The following is an 18,469-nucleotide window of genomic DNA, read 5'->3' as shown; positions in this document are numbered from 1 at the left end:
AACCGCACGATCGCTGTTCCTGTTCGTTAGTCCTGGGTTTCAGCTGTAATACACTGCTGACACCCACAGCGTATGGAGCGGGCTCAGCACGTGAGCCAGCTCTATTCATCAACCCCCGCACCATGACGTGCTATTAAGTCATAGTGCGCAAAGGGGTTAATGCACAACGGATGGTGTGAATATTGCAATTTTCCACTGGTATGTCATTTTAGTGCATAATATGTTGTACCCAGTTTGTGCCACTGAAGACAAATCCCTCTTAAAATGTTAAGCGGGTTCTGTCGGGTATGGCGCTGCCATATATGTGGGCGCAAACTGCTGTTTGGGCACGCTGCAGGGCTCCGAAGAGAGGGAGCGCCATTTTGCTTTTGGAGCGCAGATTTTGCTTTTGGAGCGCAGATTTTGCTTGGTAGTAGTTCTGTTTGGGGTTTTACGGGTATTTCATTTTATAATGTGGGGGGGGGGTCATATGTAATATGTGCGGAGAACATCAGGGCATAATAAGAGGGTATAATAATGCGGTACATAAATAATAATTCATAGATGTGTGGCCAGTGTCGCACTGATAAATGGTGCCCGATCTTATCCGATTTTGGAACACTCTGCACAGTTTGCAGCGCCATATTCTGAGAGCCAGAACTTCTTTATTTTTTCACCACCGGAGCTGTGTGAGGGCTTATTTGTTGCGGGACAATCTGTACTTTTCATTGGTTACATTTTGGGGTACATGCAATTTTTTTGATCACTTTTTATTCAATTTTTTTGCAAGCCGGGTGACCGTAAACAAGCAATTCTGACAATGGTTTTTAGTTTATTTTTTGCGCCGTTCACCGTGCGCTATAAATGACAGTTTTACTTTATTCTGCGGGTCGGTGCAATAACGGCGATACCATATGTATATCGTTTTTTTTAATGTTTTGCAGCGTTTGCGCAATAACATCACTTATTTATAAAATAATTTATTTTCTGTGTCACCATATTCTGAGAGCCTTAACTTTTTTATTTTTTAGTCAAAAAAGCTGTGTAAGGGCTTGTTTTTTGCGGGACGGGTTGTAGTTTTTATCGGTACTATTTTCGGGTACATAATTTATTATATTTATAGCCAATGACAGTGCGACGTTTCGGTCAATACCATGACCTTCCTCAGGAACTGAGCCGTGCTGGAAAACTGTATAGACGAGCGCTAGTGGTGCTGATAGCGGCTGGCCGCAGCGCCATGACACAGAGGCCAGCCGCTATCAGCACCACTAGCGCTCGTCTATACAGTTTTCCGGCACGGCTCAGTGCCTGAGGAAGGTCATGGTATTGACCGAAACGTCGCACTGCCATTGTCTATAAATATAATAAATTATTTATCTGCAAAACAATTTCCACTTTGGTGTGCATAGTGCTTTTTCTCCATTGGATCGGGATGGGACCCTACAAGTGCACCCACGCCTTAACCTCATGCTATCCGAACCTTGCTACAAAGATTTTCAGGTACATGTGACTTTTTGATCACTTTTTATTCTCTATTTTGGGAGGGGTGGTGACCAAAAAATAGCAATACTGGTGTAGTTTTTTATTGATTTTTTTGGGGTGTTCATCGTGCGGGAAAAATAACATTATAGTTTTATAGTTTGGGTCGTTACGAACGCGATGATACCAAATATGTGTACTTTTTTTAACATGTTCATTTTTTTCCTATAATGAAAGTCTTATTATAGGAAAAAAAGCATTTTTTGTTTATATAACTTATAGCTTACACTTTTTTAAAACATTTTTATTACTTCTTTTAACTTTTTTTACTTGTCCCACTAGGGGACATTTAGACTTGCAGCTTTGATCGCTGCTAAAGTACATTACACTACCTACGTAGTGCAATGTATTCTAACTGTCATTGTGACGTAACTGTCACTCTGACAGGAAGCCGAGGAGGACCGTCCGAGGCTTCCATACATGGCAACCCGGAGGTCATTATCTGGCCTCCAATTGCCACGACAAGCATCGACAGCCCCCACAATCACTTAGTGGGGGCTGCCGATGTGCTTCAAACCCTTTAAATGCGGCGATCGCAATCGGTCGCCGCATTTATGGGGTTAATTGCTGAAATCAGCGGCAATGGTCCGCTGACCAGCAAGACTGGAGTGTCAGCTGTCGGGGACAGCTGACCTCCCGGTTCCCAGACACTATCCGTTAGGACAGTGTGCGCCGGGAACCGCTACGCAACTGTACGTCCTGGTGCGGGAAGCAAGCCCTCTGCAGGACGTGCAGTTGCCGTGCAGCGCATGAAGAGGTTAAAGAGTGTAGACTTAAACACGCAAATAAAGAGTTAGTTTAATAACTGTCAAATACATTTTGATAAAAAAATAAACAGAGGGAACATGCATTGTAAATACCGCTGTGGAAATCCAGTGCTTCTAGGGTAGAATAGGTCTGTAATATGACAACTGATGGAACATACCCCAATTTGTTTTTGTCAGATTTGCAGGGAAGCCAACAGAAAAAAATTCTCTGTATGCATCAGTATGAAATCAGCGCAATATAGGGGTACAGTAAGGCCCTATGCACTTCTATAGATGCCTTACTATGTCTCTATACAAAATGAAGCCATAATACAGCTGAATAAGTCCTAGGAGAAAGATTTATAGATCTACTAAATTTTATGTTGTGCAGTTGTTACTGTACGGCAGTATTATGTGGCCACTGGAGGCCACAGTTTGGTGTTATTCTTTGGTCACTATAGGGCAGTATTATCTAAGAGCTACATGACAATATTATATGTGATATGCATGACATTGTTCTTTGTATATTTCTGAGACTATTATATGGGCGGTATTTTTTGGATACTTTAAGGGTTTAAAGGGGTTAAAATTAGATTGGTGAAGGTCCTACTCATGGCATCACCGCTGATCAGCTGATCAGCTGTTTGAAGGAGCATCATGATTGTGTACATGGATTTTATTTCTGTTTGTACTTGCACACACCGTTACATTCGTAGTGGCTGTGCAAGGTATTTCAGCACAGCCATTCACTTGAAGGAACAAGGCTACAATATCTTGCACAGCCGCTACAAATGTAACAAGCACGAACACAAATAAAATCCATGTACTACTTAGAGATATCCCTTTAAGAAAAGGACGGGGTGGAAAATCTCAGGGTAGAAATTCAACACGCTCAAAACAGAGGGGAAGAGGCAGAGGTAAGGGACCCAGCAGGGAAGGTTTTTAAACAGAGAGCCACCCAATCTTGGAGTATTTGCTATGAGACCAAAGGGACATATAAGATCAGGGGTCTCCAATCAGGAGGATGACTTACAAATCATTAATCTATCAACAAGGATTTGAACAATTTATGAAACAAATTTGTTGAAAAAGGATTATCATTTGTCCCCACCAATAAATTTGATTTATTTTCTTGGGTAAAAGACCTTAACTTATTCGCACGTAAGCTCAAGCGGAAAAAGTTTTTAAAACCCATGATAGACGGCAATGTCAAGAACTAGGCAAAATTTGCCCCATTTCGGAGTATTGGACAAATTGTGGGCTCAGGGTCAAAGAGAGATAGGTGAGGGCCCTTATACTGATCTGAGACCATTGTTTGTTAAAAATCCACCGATTAATGACAATACCCTGATTAATGTTTAATTGAGGTTGTTGCGGATCAACTCAACATTGTGGTTATGAGTCGAGTGTAATATAGGGACATGTGCCCCTGTATCTTAAAAGACAGGTCATGTTTTCAAATACTACAAGAGAATCCCACCACAAGATACAGAAGTAACCTTAAATGGGTTTTCCTATTAGAGACATTTATGACATACCCACAGAATATGTCATAAATGTCAGATAGATGCAGGTCCCATCCCTGTGACCCGCATCCATCTCTAGAACAGGGCCCCCAAAACCCCGTTCTAGCTTTGTCTGATCTCGCTGACTACCGGCCACTTCCTGGTTATATGCTCATGAGTTACGAAAACAGCGTAGCTCGCTAAGCTACTCTGTTTATGTAACTCCCATAGTAGTGAATGGCAGTTACGGCAGCAGCAAGCTACGCTGTTTTCGTAACTCACGACCATATAAACTTTTTCATGGTCAGAATACTTCTCAAGCAGCCGTGACACTGTATACTTATATAACCCAATGTACTTTTGGCTAGTCTTAAAGGGGTTGTCCGAGATATATTTTTATTTAAAAGTTAAACACACAATACACACATTAACTATTCCCTAATATACTTACCTGTGCAATCTTGCTTCTGTTCTCCGTTCTGGCAGCTCTTTTCTGCCGATCACATGTCTTCTGACGTCACGTTTTCTTCCTCCTCCACTGTCGTGTCGTGTCCCGATCACATGGTCTCGCCCCAGCGAGACCTCGGATGGGACACGACACGTCACTGGAGATGTGTCGTTTCTGCGGGTGCCCGCCCAGCCTATGCAGCTTTTTTTCACTGTGAGCGCGCCTATGCGTGTTCACAGTGAAAAAAGTGAAGAGGGACGGCACCCGCGGACTAGAGAGGTACAGTGACCTCTGTACTTTTAGTTCTTCCCCTATCAAAGCCTACACATAGTAGGCTTTGATAGGGGATCAGACAACTCGATGCAGTACACGGGTCGCATGCAGCCCTTGAGGCTGTTATCTGCGGCCCGCGGGACACCGTTGCGCCGTAGCACCGAGCAGGCCCAAGGAGGAGCCGCACTACGCTATTATAGGCTCTGCTACGATGTCAGGAGTCCCGGAGCAGAGCGTATAATATTAAACTGTAAAAGATCTTCTGGGGTCCTGTATCTAAGCCTACATTGTTAGGCTTAGATACAGTGGCTAAAAAAAATTGTCACACATGGAGCCTGTATCTAAGCCTAACACAATGTATGCTTAGATACAGGACCCCAGATGACATTCTTTTTATTCCTGTATAAGATTTGTGTTTTGGGGCCCTGTATCTAAGCCTAACATGTATTCTTAGATACATGGCCCATGTGTGACACTGTCTGCTTGGGTAATGTATCTAAGGCTACCTTGTGGTAGGCTTAGATACATGGTCAAACAGACAGTATCACACATGAGCAGTGTATCTAAGCATCACTTTTTTTTTCTTAGTTATGTGTTTTTTACAGTTCAAGGACTACTTCAATGACACCCTTTTTTATTTTTAATAAAATCGTTAACCAGTGTTGTGTGTGTTATTTCATTACAATATTTTTTCTATGTCCTCATTTATTTTAAAATGTATTACTAGTTCATTACTGTCTAACAGCGTCCATTAGTAAGGCTTCATGCACACGAGCGTGTGTATTTTACACGCGTGAAAAACTTGCGTCAATCATGTCTGTGTGTGTGCGTTACGGCGGATTTACACGAACGTGCTATACGTCCGTGCAACCCGCGTGGTTTTCACGCGGGTCGCACGGACCTATGCAAGTCTACGGGGGCATGCAGACTGTCCGTGAGTTTTGCCCAGCGTAAGTACGCTGCGTAAAACTCGCGACATGTTCTATATTTCTGCGTTTTTCGAGCATCACGCACCCATTGAAGTCAATGGGTGCGTAAAAATCACGCGCACCACACAGAAGCACTTCCGTGGGACGTGCGTGATTCGCGCAACAGCAGTAAAAAGTATGAATGTAAACAGGAAAGCACCACATGCTTTTCTGTTTACAAACATCCAAACGTAGTGTCATAATGATGGTGGCTGCGCGGAAAGCACGCAGCTGCGCACCATATGAACATGACACGGAGCTGTCAAGTGCATTTTGTGCACGCAAAACGCCACTGTATTTGCGTGCGCAAAACGCACACGCTCGTGTAAATCCGCCCTTATGCATCAGTGTGCTTTTCGATTGTCATGTGTTATTCACGCACTCACAAAGCCAGCACATTTTTTTCATCTAACAAATTGTGTAAATCACGCACCAAACACGTGTGTGCGGTGCGTGGTTTTCACGCATGCATTGACTTCAATGTGAGTGTAGGTGCAGGATAACGCACCAATAGAGGACATGCAGTATGTTTCACGCAGCGGACTCTCGCTGCGTGAAAAGTCACGCATGTGTCAACGGCCCCATTGAAATAAATGGGTCGCGTGTGTTGTGCGTTTTTTCAAAGCACAGCACACGGACGTGATTCACGCTTGTGTAAATCGTGCCTAAGGCCCCATTCTCAACAGGGTGAATCTCGCCCGTGTGCTGATTGTGAAAACCACGCACAGCACACGCGACCCATTATTTTAAATTGGCCTGTTTTCATATGCGTTTCTCACGGGCGTCAATCTTACACGCAAGTGTGCATGAGGCATAAGACGGGGCTGGACGAACGCAAAAAAAGCCGCAAACAACGCCGCAAAAAACAATAAAAAAACAACGCCAAAAAGGCTACGATAAACGCGGGGAAAAACATTAAAAAAAAAACGTGAAAAAAACAGCAAACAAAGAGGCAAAGAACGCCACGAAAAACGACAGGGAAAACGCCACGAAAGACGCAACGAAAAACGCAGAAATAAAAAACCCCCCAAAAATACGCGAAAAGCGTAGAAAAAAAGGCTATGATAAACGACACGCAAAACGACGAAAAAAATAGAGTGGAAAATGACGCGAAAAAAGCCGCAAACAAAGAGGCAAAGAAGGCTGCGAAAAAAAACGGGGAAAACCACACGAAAGACGCAACGAAAAACGCATAAAAAATTTCCGACAACAACGACGCAAAAAAAGAAACGATAAACGACGCGAAAAAAAGGATACGATAAACGAAACGGAAAACACATTCAAAAACATCGCAAAAAAAGACGCAAACAAACAAGCAAAAAACGCCAAGATAAAGTAAGCGAACAACGCCCCGAAAAAAATCGGCAAAGAAAAACGCAAACAGCGCACAAAAAACGCCGGGAAAAACGACGCAAAAAACAACGTGCAGGGAGAGGTAAATCTGCCGCAAACTTCAAGACGGAATTTTGAGGCAGATATTGTTCCTGCCAAAAAACTCTGTGTGAACATAGCCTTAGTGGAGAGAGACATGAGATAGAGGAGGGCGGACAAGGGTTAGGGTATGTTCACACGAGGGCGTCCGTAACGGCTGAAATTACGGGGATGTTTCAGCCTGAAAACATCACCGTAATTTCAGCCATAACGGCATGTGCAGGCGCTTGAACGCCGCGTCCATTAGGGGCGTAATTGGCGCTGCTATTCATTGGAGTCAATGAGTAATGGCTCCAATTATGCCCAAAGAAGTGACAGGTCACTTCTTTGACGCGGGCGTCTATTTACGCACCGTCATTTGACAGCGGCGCATAAATATACGCCTCGTGTGAACAGACAAACGTCTGCCCATTGCTTTCAATGGGCAGATGTTTGTCAACGCTATTGAGGCGCTATTTTTGGACGTAATTCGGGGCAAAAACGCCCGAATTATGTCCGTAATTAGTGCGTGTGAACATACCCTTAGGGTAGACACGAAGAGGTGAAAAGAGAAATAAAACATAAATGTGAAAAACATAATGGGGGGAGAACATTTGCTCATCATCCTTCAAGAATGTCATCAAGAAGACAAGTGCAGTGAAGGAGGTCAGCGGGAGGAGCAAGGACAGCTCACATGAACTCTTGGAAGGTACGTGCACGCTCATTGCAGCCTGCAATGAGCGTGCACGTGAAAAAAGTTTCATCACAAGGAAAGATCAACAAACCAGAGCTGAACTGCATGTAAACAAACTGTGCTGAATTCAAAGAAGAAATGTGTTAAGTAGAATTTTTTTAAAAAATAATGCTTTATTTAGGTTGTCTGTATAAGGGGTAATGTATGACAGAGTTTTTGAAAAAATGTTGGGATCTCGGACAACCCCTTTAATGTTGAGGCACTCTACAACTCTATTCCCCATCATCTTGGGTATATGTAATGACGGGGTAGGGAGACAGACAGGTGAGCCCTAATCTACCCGTCACTCAGTCCCTGCCTACTTGCACGGCCCGTCCTAGGCGACGGCGTACAACTGGGCGACGGTCCCTACGCTCAATATGTGTACGACAGACAAACAGACAAGATTACACAGAAGCTAAGGGAAATGGGGCAAGGAACGGAGGTAGGATCCAGCAGTTGGATAGGGAGGTAGGGAAATGGGGCAGTTGCCCACGGCAACACCGTGAGCAACAGGAGTAGTGAACGAGCCGAGTCAAACCAGGAGTGTACGAGGTACCAAACGCAGAGCAGAAGCGTAGTCAGTAAAGCCAGGGTCAAAATGAGGCAAGGTCAATAATGATAGCAGGAGCAGCAGAGCCAGGAAACAGGAAATAACCACAGGCAAAGGAGGAGCAGGAAATGAAGGTATAAATAGACAGAGCGGGAGCTAGCTCCGTCTGCCCAGGCTGTGATAGGTTCTCCCACTCCTCAGCCTCCCAGCCTGAGTGGTAGCAGATCGAGTCACTCTAACAGACCTAGGCACAGATGCAGGCTGATTAACCACGGGTGTCGACAAAGAAGCTGTGTCAGGCAAATCCATTACAGTAGTGCCGTGGAGTGTTTCCATCAAGGCAGAGGGATCCAGTTTTATGCACACAATGAATTTGTTGTGAAACTTTTGTTTGTGCTTGAGCTTAACTTCTTTCTATTTGCCGTGACACTGACAGCACTGTAATGTGCTGACCGGCAATAGAAATTAATTAATGTGTTACCCCTGAGGACCCTGAAGAATACCCCTATATATTTTGGGTGCAGAAACACGTAGGGACACATACTTAATTTGTGGCAAATAGATCAGATAAATATTTGATGTAACTGGAACAGGTGTTTACAAAATGAATAGGAATAGGGAGTCAATACTCATTTGATCTATTTGCTTGTGCCTGCTATTAGACCTTTTAACTATAGGGCACATTTTTAATAATTGAATATTAAAGAGATTTTAATCGTTCCTTCAAGCAGTGAATAATTATCAATTTTGAACGTATACATGCATACCATGTTGACCTGACAGTGAATACATTTTTAAACAATGAAGACGCTGCAGCACAGTTGATCGGCTAGGGTGACGAGAGTTGGACACCCACTGATCTAATATTGATGGGCTATCCTAACAGTAGTATTATCTGCACTGTGCATAGCATTGATATTTGAGCATTATATCATTTGATATAATGCAGAGCAGTACTATTTAATATGTATGCATACAATGCAAACAAATATATGTTCACACATTTAATAAATAAATATATTTATATATATATTTATATATATATTTATATATATATATATATATATATATATATATATATATATATATCAATGGTATATGTGTCAGGGCCCCATCTCTATAGTAGGCACATGTGTTCTGCAGTCCACTGGTTGGACGGCAAGATATTTCCATTAAAGAACTAAATTATCAATTAAGCCCCTCACTCGTATAATAAAAGAATACATAATAGTGGCATATTGAGCAGGCCCATGATTCTTTCAAAATTGCTCCATAAAAATTAAATCTCTATTTACTAAGCCATCTAGTGCTTTTTCCCTGCCAACATCTATTCCTGACTTCCTGACCAGAAGTGTTGGTGGTGCATATGAATGTATAAATGTGACAGACACTGCAGGTTCTCCAATGATGCTACCTACTGGATATGTCCAACAGTCCAAAAATGTTTGAGCCATTGCCTATGGAAGCAGTTCTGCAGTCAAATAAAAAGTGGGTGCTTGAGTGCCTAGGACAAGGTATTCCACAGATGGAAGTTTTCTTGTTTGTTTATTCATTTATTTATTTTCCATTGCTTCTATATTACCATCATATTCTGCAGCACTGCATGCAAACTCTTTTCAATCCCTGTCCCCAAATGGACCCAGTCCAATTTTGTTTACAAGTGCCAGCTTTTTTTAAAAGCAAATTAACATCTCATTTAAGCCCTTAATGACCGGGCCATTTTGCGCGTTAATGACCAAGGATTATTTTTTGTTTTCTCACGGTCGCATTCCAAGAGTCGTAACTTTTTTTTTATTCCGTCGACATAGCCGTATAAGGGCTTGTTTTTTGCGGAACGAGTTGTATTTTGTAATTGTACCATTTTTAGATGCTTATAATATATTGATTAACTTTTACTAACTTTATTTTAGGAGAGAATTGAAAATAAGCAGCTATTCCAGCATTCATTTTCACGTTATAAATTTACGCCATTTACTATGCAGCGTAAATAACATGTTAACTTTATTCTATGGGTCGGCACGATTACGGGGATACCAAATATGTAAAGGTTTTATATGTTTTCCTACGTTTGCACAATAAAAACCCTTTTAGAAAAAAATTACTTGTTTTTGCATCGCCGCATTCCAAGAGACGTAACTTTTTTAACGTGTTCATTTTATTGTTCAAGTCGTTACGATAGCTGGGATACGATATATGTTTATGTGTTATTTGTTTTGACACTTTTACTAAATAAAACAACGTTTTTGGCATTATTTTATTTTGACTGTAATTTTTTTTTTCACAAACTTTATTTAACTGCTTTACATTTTTTTTTTTTCGTCTCACCAGGGGACTTCACTATGCGAACTGCTGATCGCATATATAATGCTTTGGTATACTTAGTCTACCAAAGCATTATTGCCAGTGTATTAGGCCATGTCTCCGGAATGGCCTAATAGGCATTTGCTGAAGACAGACCTGGGGGCCTTTGTTAGGCCCCCAGCTGCCATGGAAACCCAACGGCGCCCCACGATTTATTTGCGGGGGCGCCGATGGGGTGACATGGGGAGCTCCCCCTCTCTTTCAAACACATTAGATTTCGCTGTCGCTATTACGGTTAAACTTCCAGAATTGGAGCGTTCTTTGATTCCGGCAGTTATGGCAGGAACCAGTCGTGTATAACAGCCGTGCTCATGTCGCTGATTGTGTGGGTACACTGGCAGTACCCACACGATCATAGGACGGATATATCTATCCTTTTGCGGGATCTAACTCCTGCACAGGACGGATATATCCGTCCTTCGTTGTAAAGGGGTTAAACTTATAAAGCAATTGAAGTGAACAATAAATGGTGTATCCAGCACTCAGTATAAAATATTTCGGCTTTATTCGGTCATTTTAAAACAGAAAGATTAAAATAAAAATCCCGGGACCACGCTTTTGCGTTTCAGACCACTCAGGTCCTTAGTCATTACTAAGGACCTGAGTGGTCTGAAACGCGTAAGCATGGTCCCAGGATTTTTATTTTAATCTTTCTGTTTTAAAATGAACGAATAAAGCCAAAATATTTTATACTGAGTGCTGGATACACCCTTTATTGTTCACTTCAATTGCCTTGTATACCTGCTGTCGACTCAGGATTATCTTGGGAGTATCTCCAAGCACCTTCAAGATTTGGACGTGGAAATAATCAACTGCACGAACTAACGCAGGGGAAACGCGGGGAGTGAACTTGAAGTAATATTTTTTCCATTTTTTAAAGTTATAAACTCCACGCAAATTTTGCCCCTGGTCAGATTCAAATCCTTTTTTTTTCAGTTTTTCATAGAAAGAAACCCCCAAAAAACAAAATGATCATGAGTGATCAGTGGACGGATCTTATTAATTTATATGAGACAAACTGTAATGTATTGACTGTTATGTCTGTCCAGTGTCACTAGATGGCACTGTAAGTGGGAGGCTTTTAAAAAAAAGTAATGTCAGTTATTTGTATGTTCGTTCTCATATACTGTATGTAGACTTGTTGGTATTTATTCTTATCCTCCATTTTGTTAGGCCCCATGCACACAACCATAATTTTGGCCATAATTACAGGCCGTAATTACGGTCCCATTCAGTTCTATTGACCGCGGACACCTTTCCGTATCGCTACGGATGGGTGTCCATGCCGTAGAACTGTGTCGGGAATTATGGAGCATGTCCATTTTTTTCGTGTTTTACGAGCCGTGCTCCCATACTTTGTATTGCCGTGTCCGCAATTGCGGGCCGTGATTATGGGCACGGCTGTGTGCAGGGAGCCATGACCAGTGAAAAAGAACGTATATTGTTGTTGTCGCATCATTGTCATTTTCAATCATAATTCATTACTAAACATAACACAAACTGCAGCTAAAGTGCATCATTTTGCAGTAATTAAAAGACATACTAAAACAAAACGCAAGTGTAATCATGCCACGACCGTGGTAACCACTGAGCCACCATTATGCTGCCTATTACTTGACGCTGTCCAGCTGCTGATTTCCTACATAACTTGTGAGTCTACATATTGTGAATATACCAACCCACCAGTAATTTTTAGTTTGAATACAAATGGATACAATGACATTAAGGGCTCGTTCACATCTGCGTTCATGGTTTACGTTGCTCTGCTCCGTTATAGGAGCAGAACAACAAGAATACTTATAGTTCGGGATTTGTTGCATGACGGAAAAAACAACGGCACCCGATGGAAGCCATTGTCTTCAAAGGGTTTTGTTGGGTCTCTGTGATGGTTCCCTTTACTTTTCCAGACATAATATCCAGCATGCTGCGCTATTTTGCCTGGCAAAAACAACAGAATCTGTGACGGAAGCCTGTAATGGAGCCCCCAACGCAGATGTGAACAGGGCCTTAGATCAAACTATTCAGTTCAGTTTTTGTTGCTGTTTCCTCCAGACTATAATTGAACTCCAGTCTGTTACTATACAGATCAGTGTTTTATATGTTTACATGTACTGCTGTCCTTTTATTTTATGATGAAAGGGAAGCAAATGGTGACATTATGATGGAGTGTATTGTGAATCATTTTCCCATAGAAGACCTCTTTACTGAGACAGAAATTGAGCAGAAAATTAGCTCTACCTAAAATATGTACTTATTTAAAATGTTAGTTACCCCTGATGTTTTAATATTGCAGGGCTTCATCAAGCTGCAGACTTTCACCAGCAAATTCAGAAAATCGTTGCAGGACTCCAGATGGATTAATATGTAGTGGCAGAGGCAAATGTGACTGTGGGGTTTGTGTGTGTGAAGTAAAAGAGACTGGCAAATATTATGGGCCTTTATGCGAGTGCCATGACTGGGTATGTCACACCTATGATGGACAAGTTTGTGGAGGTAAGTCAACTAAAATCTTGATTTGGTGAATATAGCCTTAATTTCTGGATAATCCAATATAGTTCAGTTGCACTTTTGCCCAAACCTACTAACCTTTCTGTGGGACATTAATAATATATTCTAGTGCAATTTTCCTTTTAGTGTTCAATAATAAGGCTTGAGCTGGACATGACTATAAGGGTATGTTCACACCATTAACCAAAAACGTCTGAAAATACAGAACTGTTTTCAAGAGAAAACAACTCCTGATTTTCACACTTTTTTTTAAGCCACTCCCGATTTTCGCAGGTTTTTTACACCTGTTTTGAGCTGTTTTTCTATAGAGCCTATAAAAATGGCTCCAAAAACGGCCGCGTAAAAAAACGACTCATCGGAACAGAACACCATTTTTCCCATTGAAATCAATGGGCAGATGTTTTGGAGGCGTTCTGCTTCTGATTTTTCGGCCGTTTTTCCGGCGTTTATGGCCTGAAAAACAGCTGAAAATAGGTCGTGTGAACATACCCTTATAGACATCTCCAGAAGAGCATAATATGTCAAATTTAGCCCTTAGTTAGGCCCCGTGCACATTTTTCATCAGTAATTACGGACAGTAATTACGGACAGTCATTACGGACCCATTCATTTCTATTGGCCATGGACACCTTTCAGTATTTTTACTGATGGGTGTCCGTGCTGAAAAAATTATAGAACCCGTCCTATTCTTACGGCAAGGACTCTCCCATATAAGTCTATGGGAGCTTTCGAAAAATACGGACAGCTACTGATGTGCATCCGTATACCGTCCGTATTTACGTAAGCATTGCTAGGCAACTTGTTGATGACATCATTTGCAACCTCCCTCTTTTTATACGGATCCGTATATACGGATAGAATACGGATACCTACTGATCCGTATTTACGGACAGTTTTTCGGGATAGATGAAAATACTGAGGTGTGCATGGGGCCATAGTTAGAAGTTTTCCAAAGGAGTGACATTTCTGATTGAGATAGGACCCCCACCAATTAGAAATTGACGGCCCCATCCTACAAAGCATCTGGTTGAGAGAAGAACTGTATCAGGAAGAGGTCAATGTTGTTTGTGCACTTAATCGATGCTGATACAAGAAGCTGCTCATAGATTGTAATAGAGTCCACATCTAATGATCAGTAAAACTGATTTATTCAAACCTACAGTGCTGCATCCCCCTTGACATGCCTTGTTTTGACAATGTAGAATCACATTCCGTGATTACGGGCACAGCCGGCCACGGACAGCCGTCCGCATTTGCGGGCCATGCTCCCATTATAAAGTATGGGAGCACGTTCCGTAAAATAAAAAAAATAAGACATGTCCTATTTTTTTATGGAAGGTTTCTACGGCACGGACACCTTCCCGTAAATATACAGTCGGCCATAGAAATGAATGGGTCCGTAATTATGAACTAAATCTACGTTCGTGTGCATGAGGGCTTATTGTTAAAAATGTGGTAATGTTTAAATCAAATGTAAAACTTTTTCACCTTAAAGAGAACCTTTCACCTGCCCATACATGTGCAGCATCTAATAGGCAGGGCTGCACAAACCCTGGGGCACTTTACATTTTTTTCCTATCTTCCACCGTTATCTACATATCGGTGCCGTTATATTTGGCACCTGATATTTAAATAACCCCCTGAACTGTCAATGGGGCGTGTAATTGGCAAGGGGGCATGTAACATCGCTGTGACACTGTCCAATCAGCTACGGACATTGCCACAGCAAGAGCTGAAGATAGGAGAGAGTGTGCGCATGCACGCTCTCAGTCACTCTTCAGCTCTTGGCAGACAAGGACAAGACTGTGTGATCTCCTCTCTTCAGCTCTTGAGTGGCGATGTCCATAGCTGATTGGACAGTTTCACAGCGATGTTACACGCCCCCTTGCCAATTACACGCCCCATTGACAGTTCAGGGGGTTATTTAAATATTGGGTGCGAAATATAACGGCACCGATATCTAAATAATGGAGGAGGGTAGGAAAAATGTTTTAAGTGCCCCAGGGTTTATACAGCCTTACCTATCACTCAGCTGCACATGTATGGGCAGGTGAAAGGTTCTCTGAGATGGAAATATTTTTGAGTCTTTAAGGTGGCAGCTATTTCAGCAATTCCAGAGGTTGGATTCATATACTATATGGAATTCATCGCTTCCACAAAATAAGTTTTTTCCTAGGGTGTGGAGGAAGAGAGCCCTAGGCATGTAGACAGAAACTTCTAAGTGCTTTAACACCAACGTGTCATTTTCAAAAGCTAAAAACCACAATTAAACCAGCTTCAATGTAAAAGGAATTCCGTTAGGAAAGAAATAAATGCTACGCATTCCAGCCAAGGGCTTGGCACATTTAAATAGGAAAAATAGACATTTAATAGGTTCTTAGCCAAATATTTTAAAGTGGGGCCATTCAATAACTAAAAATTATGAATGCTTTGCTTGTTTATTATAATATTTTTTTTTAAATCCTTAAATATCATAAACAGGTTTGTAGTGAATCTGGACCTTTCTTTTTTTTTTGCAATCTTGATTTTTTTTGTATGCTGCTCTGTTTTCTGCTTCTTCAGGATGGATCTATAGAAAAATACAAAATCACAACCCTTTTATAACGGAACACCAGCCGCTACACCTGTGCGTCTGACGTCCCTTTACTTGTTTCTCTGCCTGTGGCTTATCACCTCTGGTTATTTAAACCTGTTTAGAACTGCCACGTCAGTGTTCTCAGCTGAAAAGTGTCAGGGCACATGCAGACATGGCGGAATTGCTGTGGAATTCCGCTGCGGACAGTCCGTAGTGGAAATCCTTAGCAGATAGTTTGTCCATTGGTTTCCACACCTTTTTAGTTATCTTCGTGCAGACGTTGCGGAAAACTCTGCTGCGGACCATAGGCTGCGGTGTGGAATTTTCCCTCCGCAGCATGCACTGTCTGTTGCGGAGAAGAAGCGGAATTTCACTGCGGATTTCAGCCTTTGCAATGCAAAAACAGAAATCTGTGGCAAGTCTGTTGTGTTTTCTGCAACGTCTGAATTACCTGTCAAATTTTCAAATGTTGGTGCAGATTCATTGCGTTATTGCCCCAAATCTGCACCAACATATGCAGCGGAAAAATTCAGCCACGTCTGAACGTGCCCTTAGGGTATGTTCACATACAGTGTTTTCAGGCATATTTCGGGGCGTTTACGTCTCTAAAAACACCTGAAAAAAACGGAAGCTCTGAACAAACATCTGCCACTTAAATCAATGGGAAAAACAGCATTTAGTTCATACGGGGCGTCTTTTTACGCCGCTGTTTTCAAAAACAGAGCGTAAAAAGAAGCTCTGTAAAAAAAGAAGTAGCATGTCACTTCTTGTGGCTTTTTTTGGAGCTGATTTACCATTGAACACTATGAAAAACGCCTCAAAAAACGCCTGAAAAGAAGCCTGAAAAGAAGCTCCAAATTCATTTAGGCTGGGTTCACACGACCTATTTTTAGACGCCTCGAATTATGTCTGAAAAATCGCCTCCAATACGTCGGCAAACATCTGCCCATTACTTTAAATGGGTCTTAGGGTATGTTCATACGTAGAGTCAAAAATGTCTCAAAATACGGAGCTGTTTTTAAGGGAAAACAGCCCCTGATTTTCAGACGTTTTTTGAGCAACTTGCGATTTTCGTGCCGTTTTTTGCGCGTTTTCGCAGCGTTTTTTACGGCCGGTTTTGGAGCTGTTTTCTTTGGAGTCTATGAGAAAACGGCTCCAAAAACGTCCCAAGAAGTGTCCTGCACTTCTTTTGACATGGCTGTAATTTTACGAGCCGTCTTTTGACAGCGAAGCGTAAAATGACAGGTCGTCGGCACAGTACATCGTAAGACCCATTGAAAGTAATGGGCAGATGTTTGCCGACGTATTGGAGGCGTTTTTTCAGACGTAATTCGAGGTGTAAAACGCCTCCAATACGTCTGAAAATAGGTCGTGTGAACCCAGCCTAACGATGTACTGTGCCGACGACCTGTCATTTTACGCTTCGCTGTCAAAAGACGGCTCGTAAAATTACAGCCTCGTCAAAAGAAGTGCAGGACACTTCTTGGGATGTTTTTGGAGCTGTTTTCTCATAGACTCCAATGAAAACAGCTCCAAAAAAGGCCGTAACAAACGCAGCGAAAACGCCACGAAAACGCCCGCGAAAAACGCCGCAAAAAACGCGAGTTGCTCAAAAAACTTCTGAAAATCAGGGGCTGTTTTCCCTTGAAAACAGCTCCGTATTTTGAGACGTTTTTGACTCTACGTGTGAACATACCCTTAGGGTATGTTCACACTACAGCGTCCGTAACGGCCGAAATTACGGGGCTGTTTTGAGGAGAAAACAGCCCCATCATTTCAGCCGTAACGGCATGTGCAGGCGCTTCAACGCCGCGTCCATTACGGACGTAATTGGCGCTGCTTTTCATTGCAGTCAATGAATAACGGCTCCAATTACGCCCCAAGAAGTGACAGGTCACTTCTTTGACGTGGGCGTCTATTTACGCGCCGTCTTTTGACAGCGGCGCGTAAATATATGCCTCGTGTGAACAGACAAATGTCAGCCCATTGCTTTCAATGGGCAGATGTTTGTCAACACATTCAAGCCGTAATTTCGGACGTAATTCGGTGGTTAATACACCAGATTTACGTCCGTAATTAGTGTGTGTGAACATACCCTTACAGCTTCAAAAATGCCTGAAAATCAGGAGCTGTTTTCCCTTGAAAACAGCTCCGTATTTTCAGACGTTTTTGAGTTTGTGTGTGCACATAAATTCACTGTATTGTGTGTGCACATACCCTAGCCTATTGTGAGGGCTCAGTGGCCGTGTGAAAAATAGTAATGTTAAAGGATTTAGTAAAATGAAAAAAATTTTAAAGAAATTAAAAATGCATATATATTTACCATAAAAACTTAATTTAAACAATGAATCATATTTTCTTTAATAACTTAACAAAAAATATTTTTATGTCCTGATAATAAAACCGTTTTTACTAGAAGTAGTGGATGCCACTTGTTATATTTAGGCTATGTTCACACAGAGTTTTTTGATGAGTTTTTGGAAGGGGAAACCGCGCCTCAAAACTCGTCAAAAACGGCCCAAATATGCCTCCCATTGATTTCAATGGGAGGCGGAGGCGTCTTTGTCCCGCGAGCGGTAAAACTGCCTCGCGGGAGAAAGAAGGGACATGCCATATCTTTGGGCGTTTACGCCTCTGACCTTCCATTGACATCAATGGGAGGCAGAGAAAGCGTATTCTGCAGAGTTTTATGCCCACGGCGCTCAATGGCCGCGGGCGAAAAATGCCGCGAAAATCGGCGTGCAGGGAGAGGAAAATCTACCTCATACTTACGAACGGAATTTTGTGGCAGAATTTCTGCCTGCAAAAAACTCAGTGTGAACATAGCCTTAGAGGCTTGAGTATTTAAAGATTAGTAGAGCTCTGTTTTGA

The 18,469-nt window shown here is 42.1% G+C and overlaps 1 protein-coding gene across 1 annotated transcript in view; it reads left to right on the top strand.

Annotated features, from left to right (window-relative positions):
- The window catches only part of ITGBL1 (integrin subunit beta like 1), a 336,244-nt gene that overhangs the window by 20,468 nt on the left and 297,307 nt on the right, over positions 1-18,469 (top strand). The window contains exon 2 of the mRNA XM_075852439.1: positions 12,809-13,008. Coding sequence (XP_075708554.1) covers positions 12,809-13,008 — 200 coding nt within the window. The remainder of the gene's footprint in view (positions 1-12,808; positions 13,009-18,469) is intronic.

The sequence above is a fragment of the Rhinoderma darwinii genome, chromosome 2, assembly GCF_050947455.1.
Source record: "Rhinoderma darwinii isolate aRhiDar2 chromosome 2, aRhiDar2.hap1, whole genome shotgun sequence".
Taxonomy (NCBI): domain Eukaryota; kingdom Metazoa; phylum Chordata; class Amphibia; order Anura; family Rhinodermatidae; genus Rhinoderma; species Rhinoderma darwinii.
Note: the sequence above shows the minus strand (reverse complement) of the source record. Positions and strands in the feature narration are given on the sequence as shown.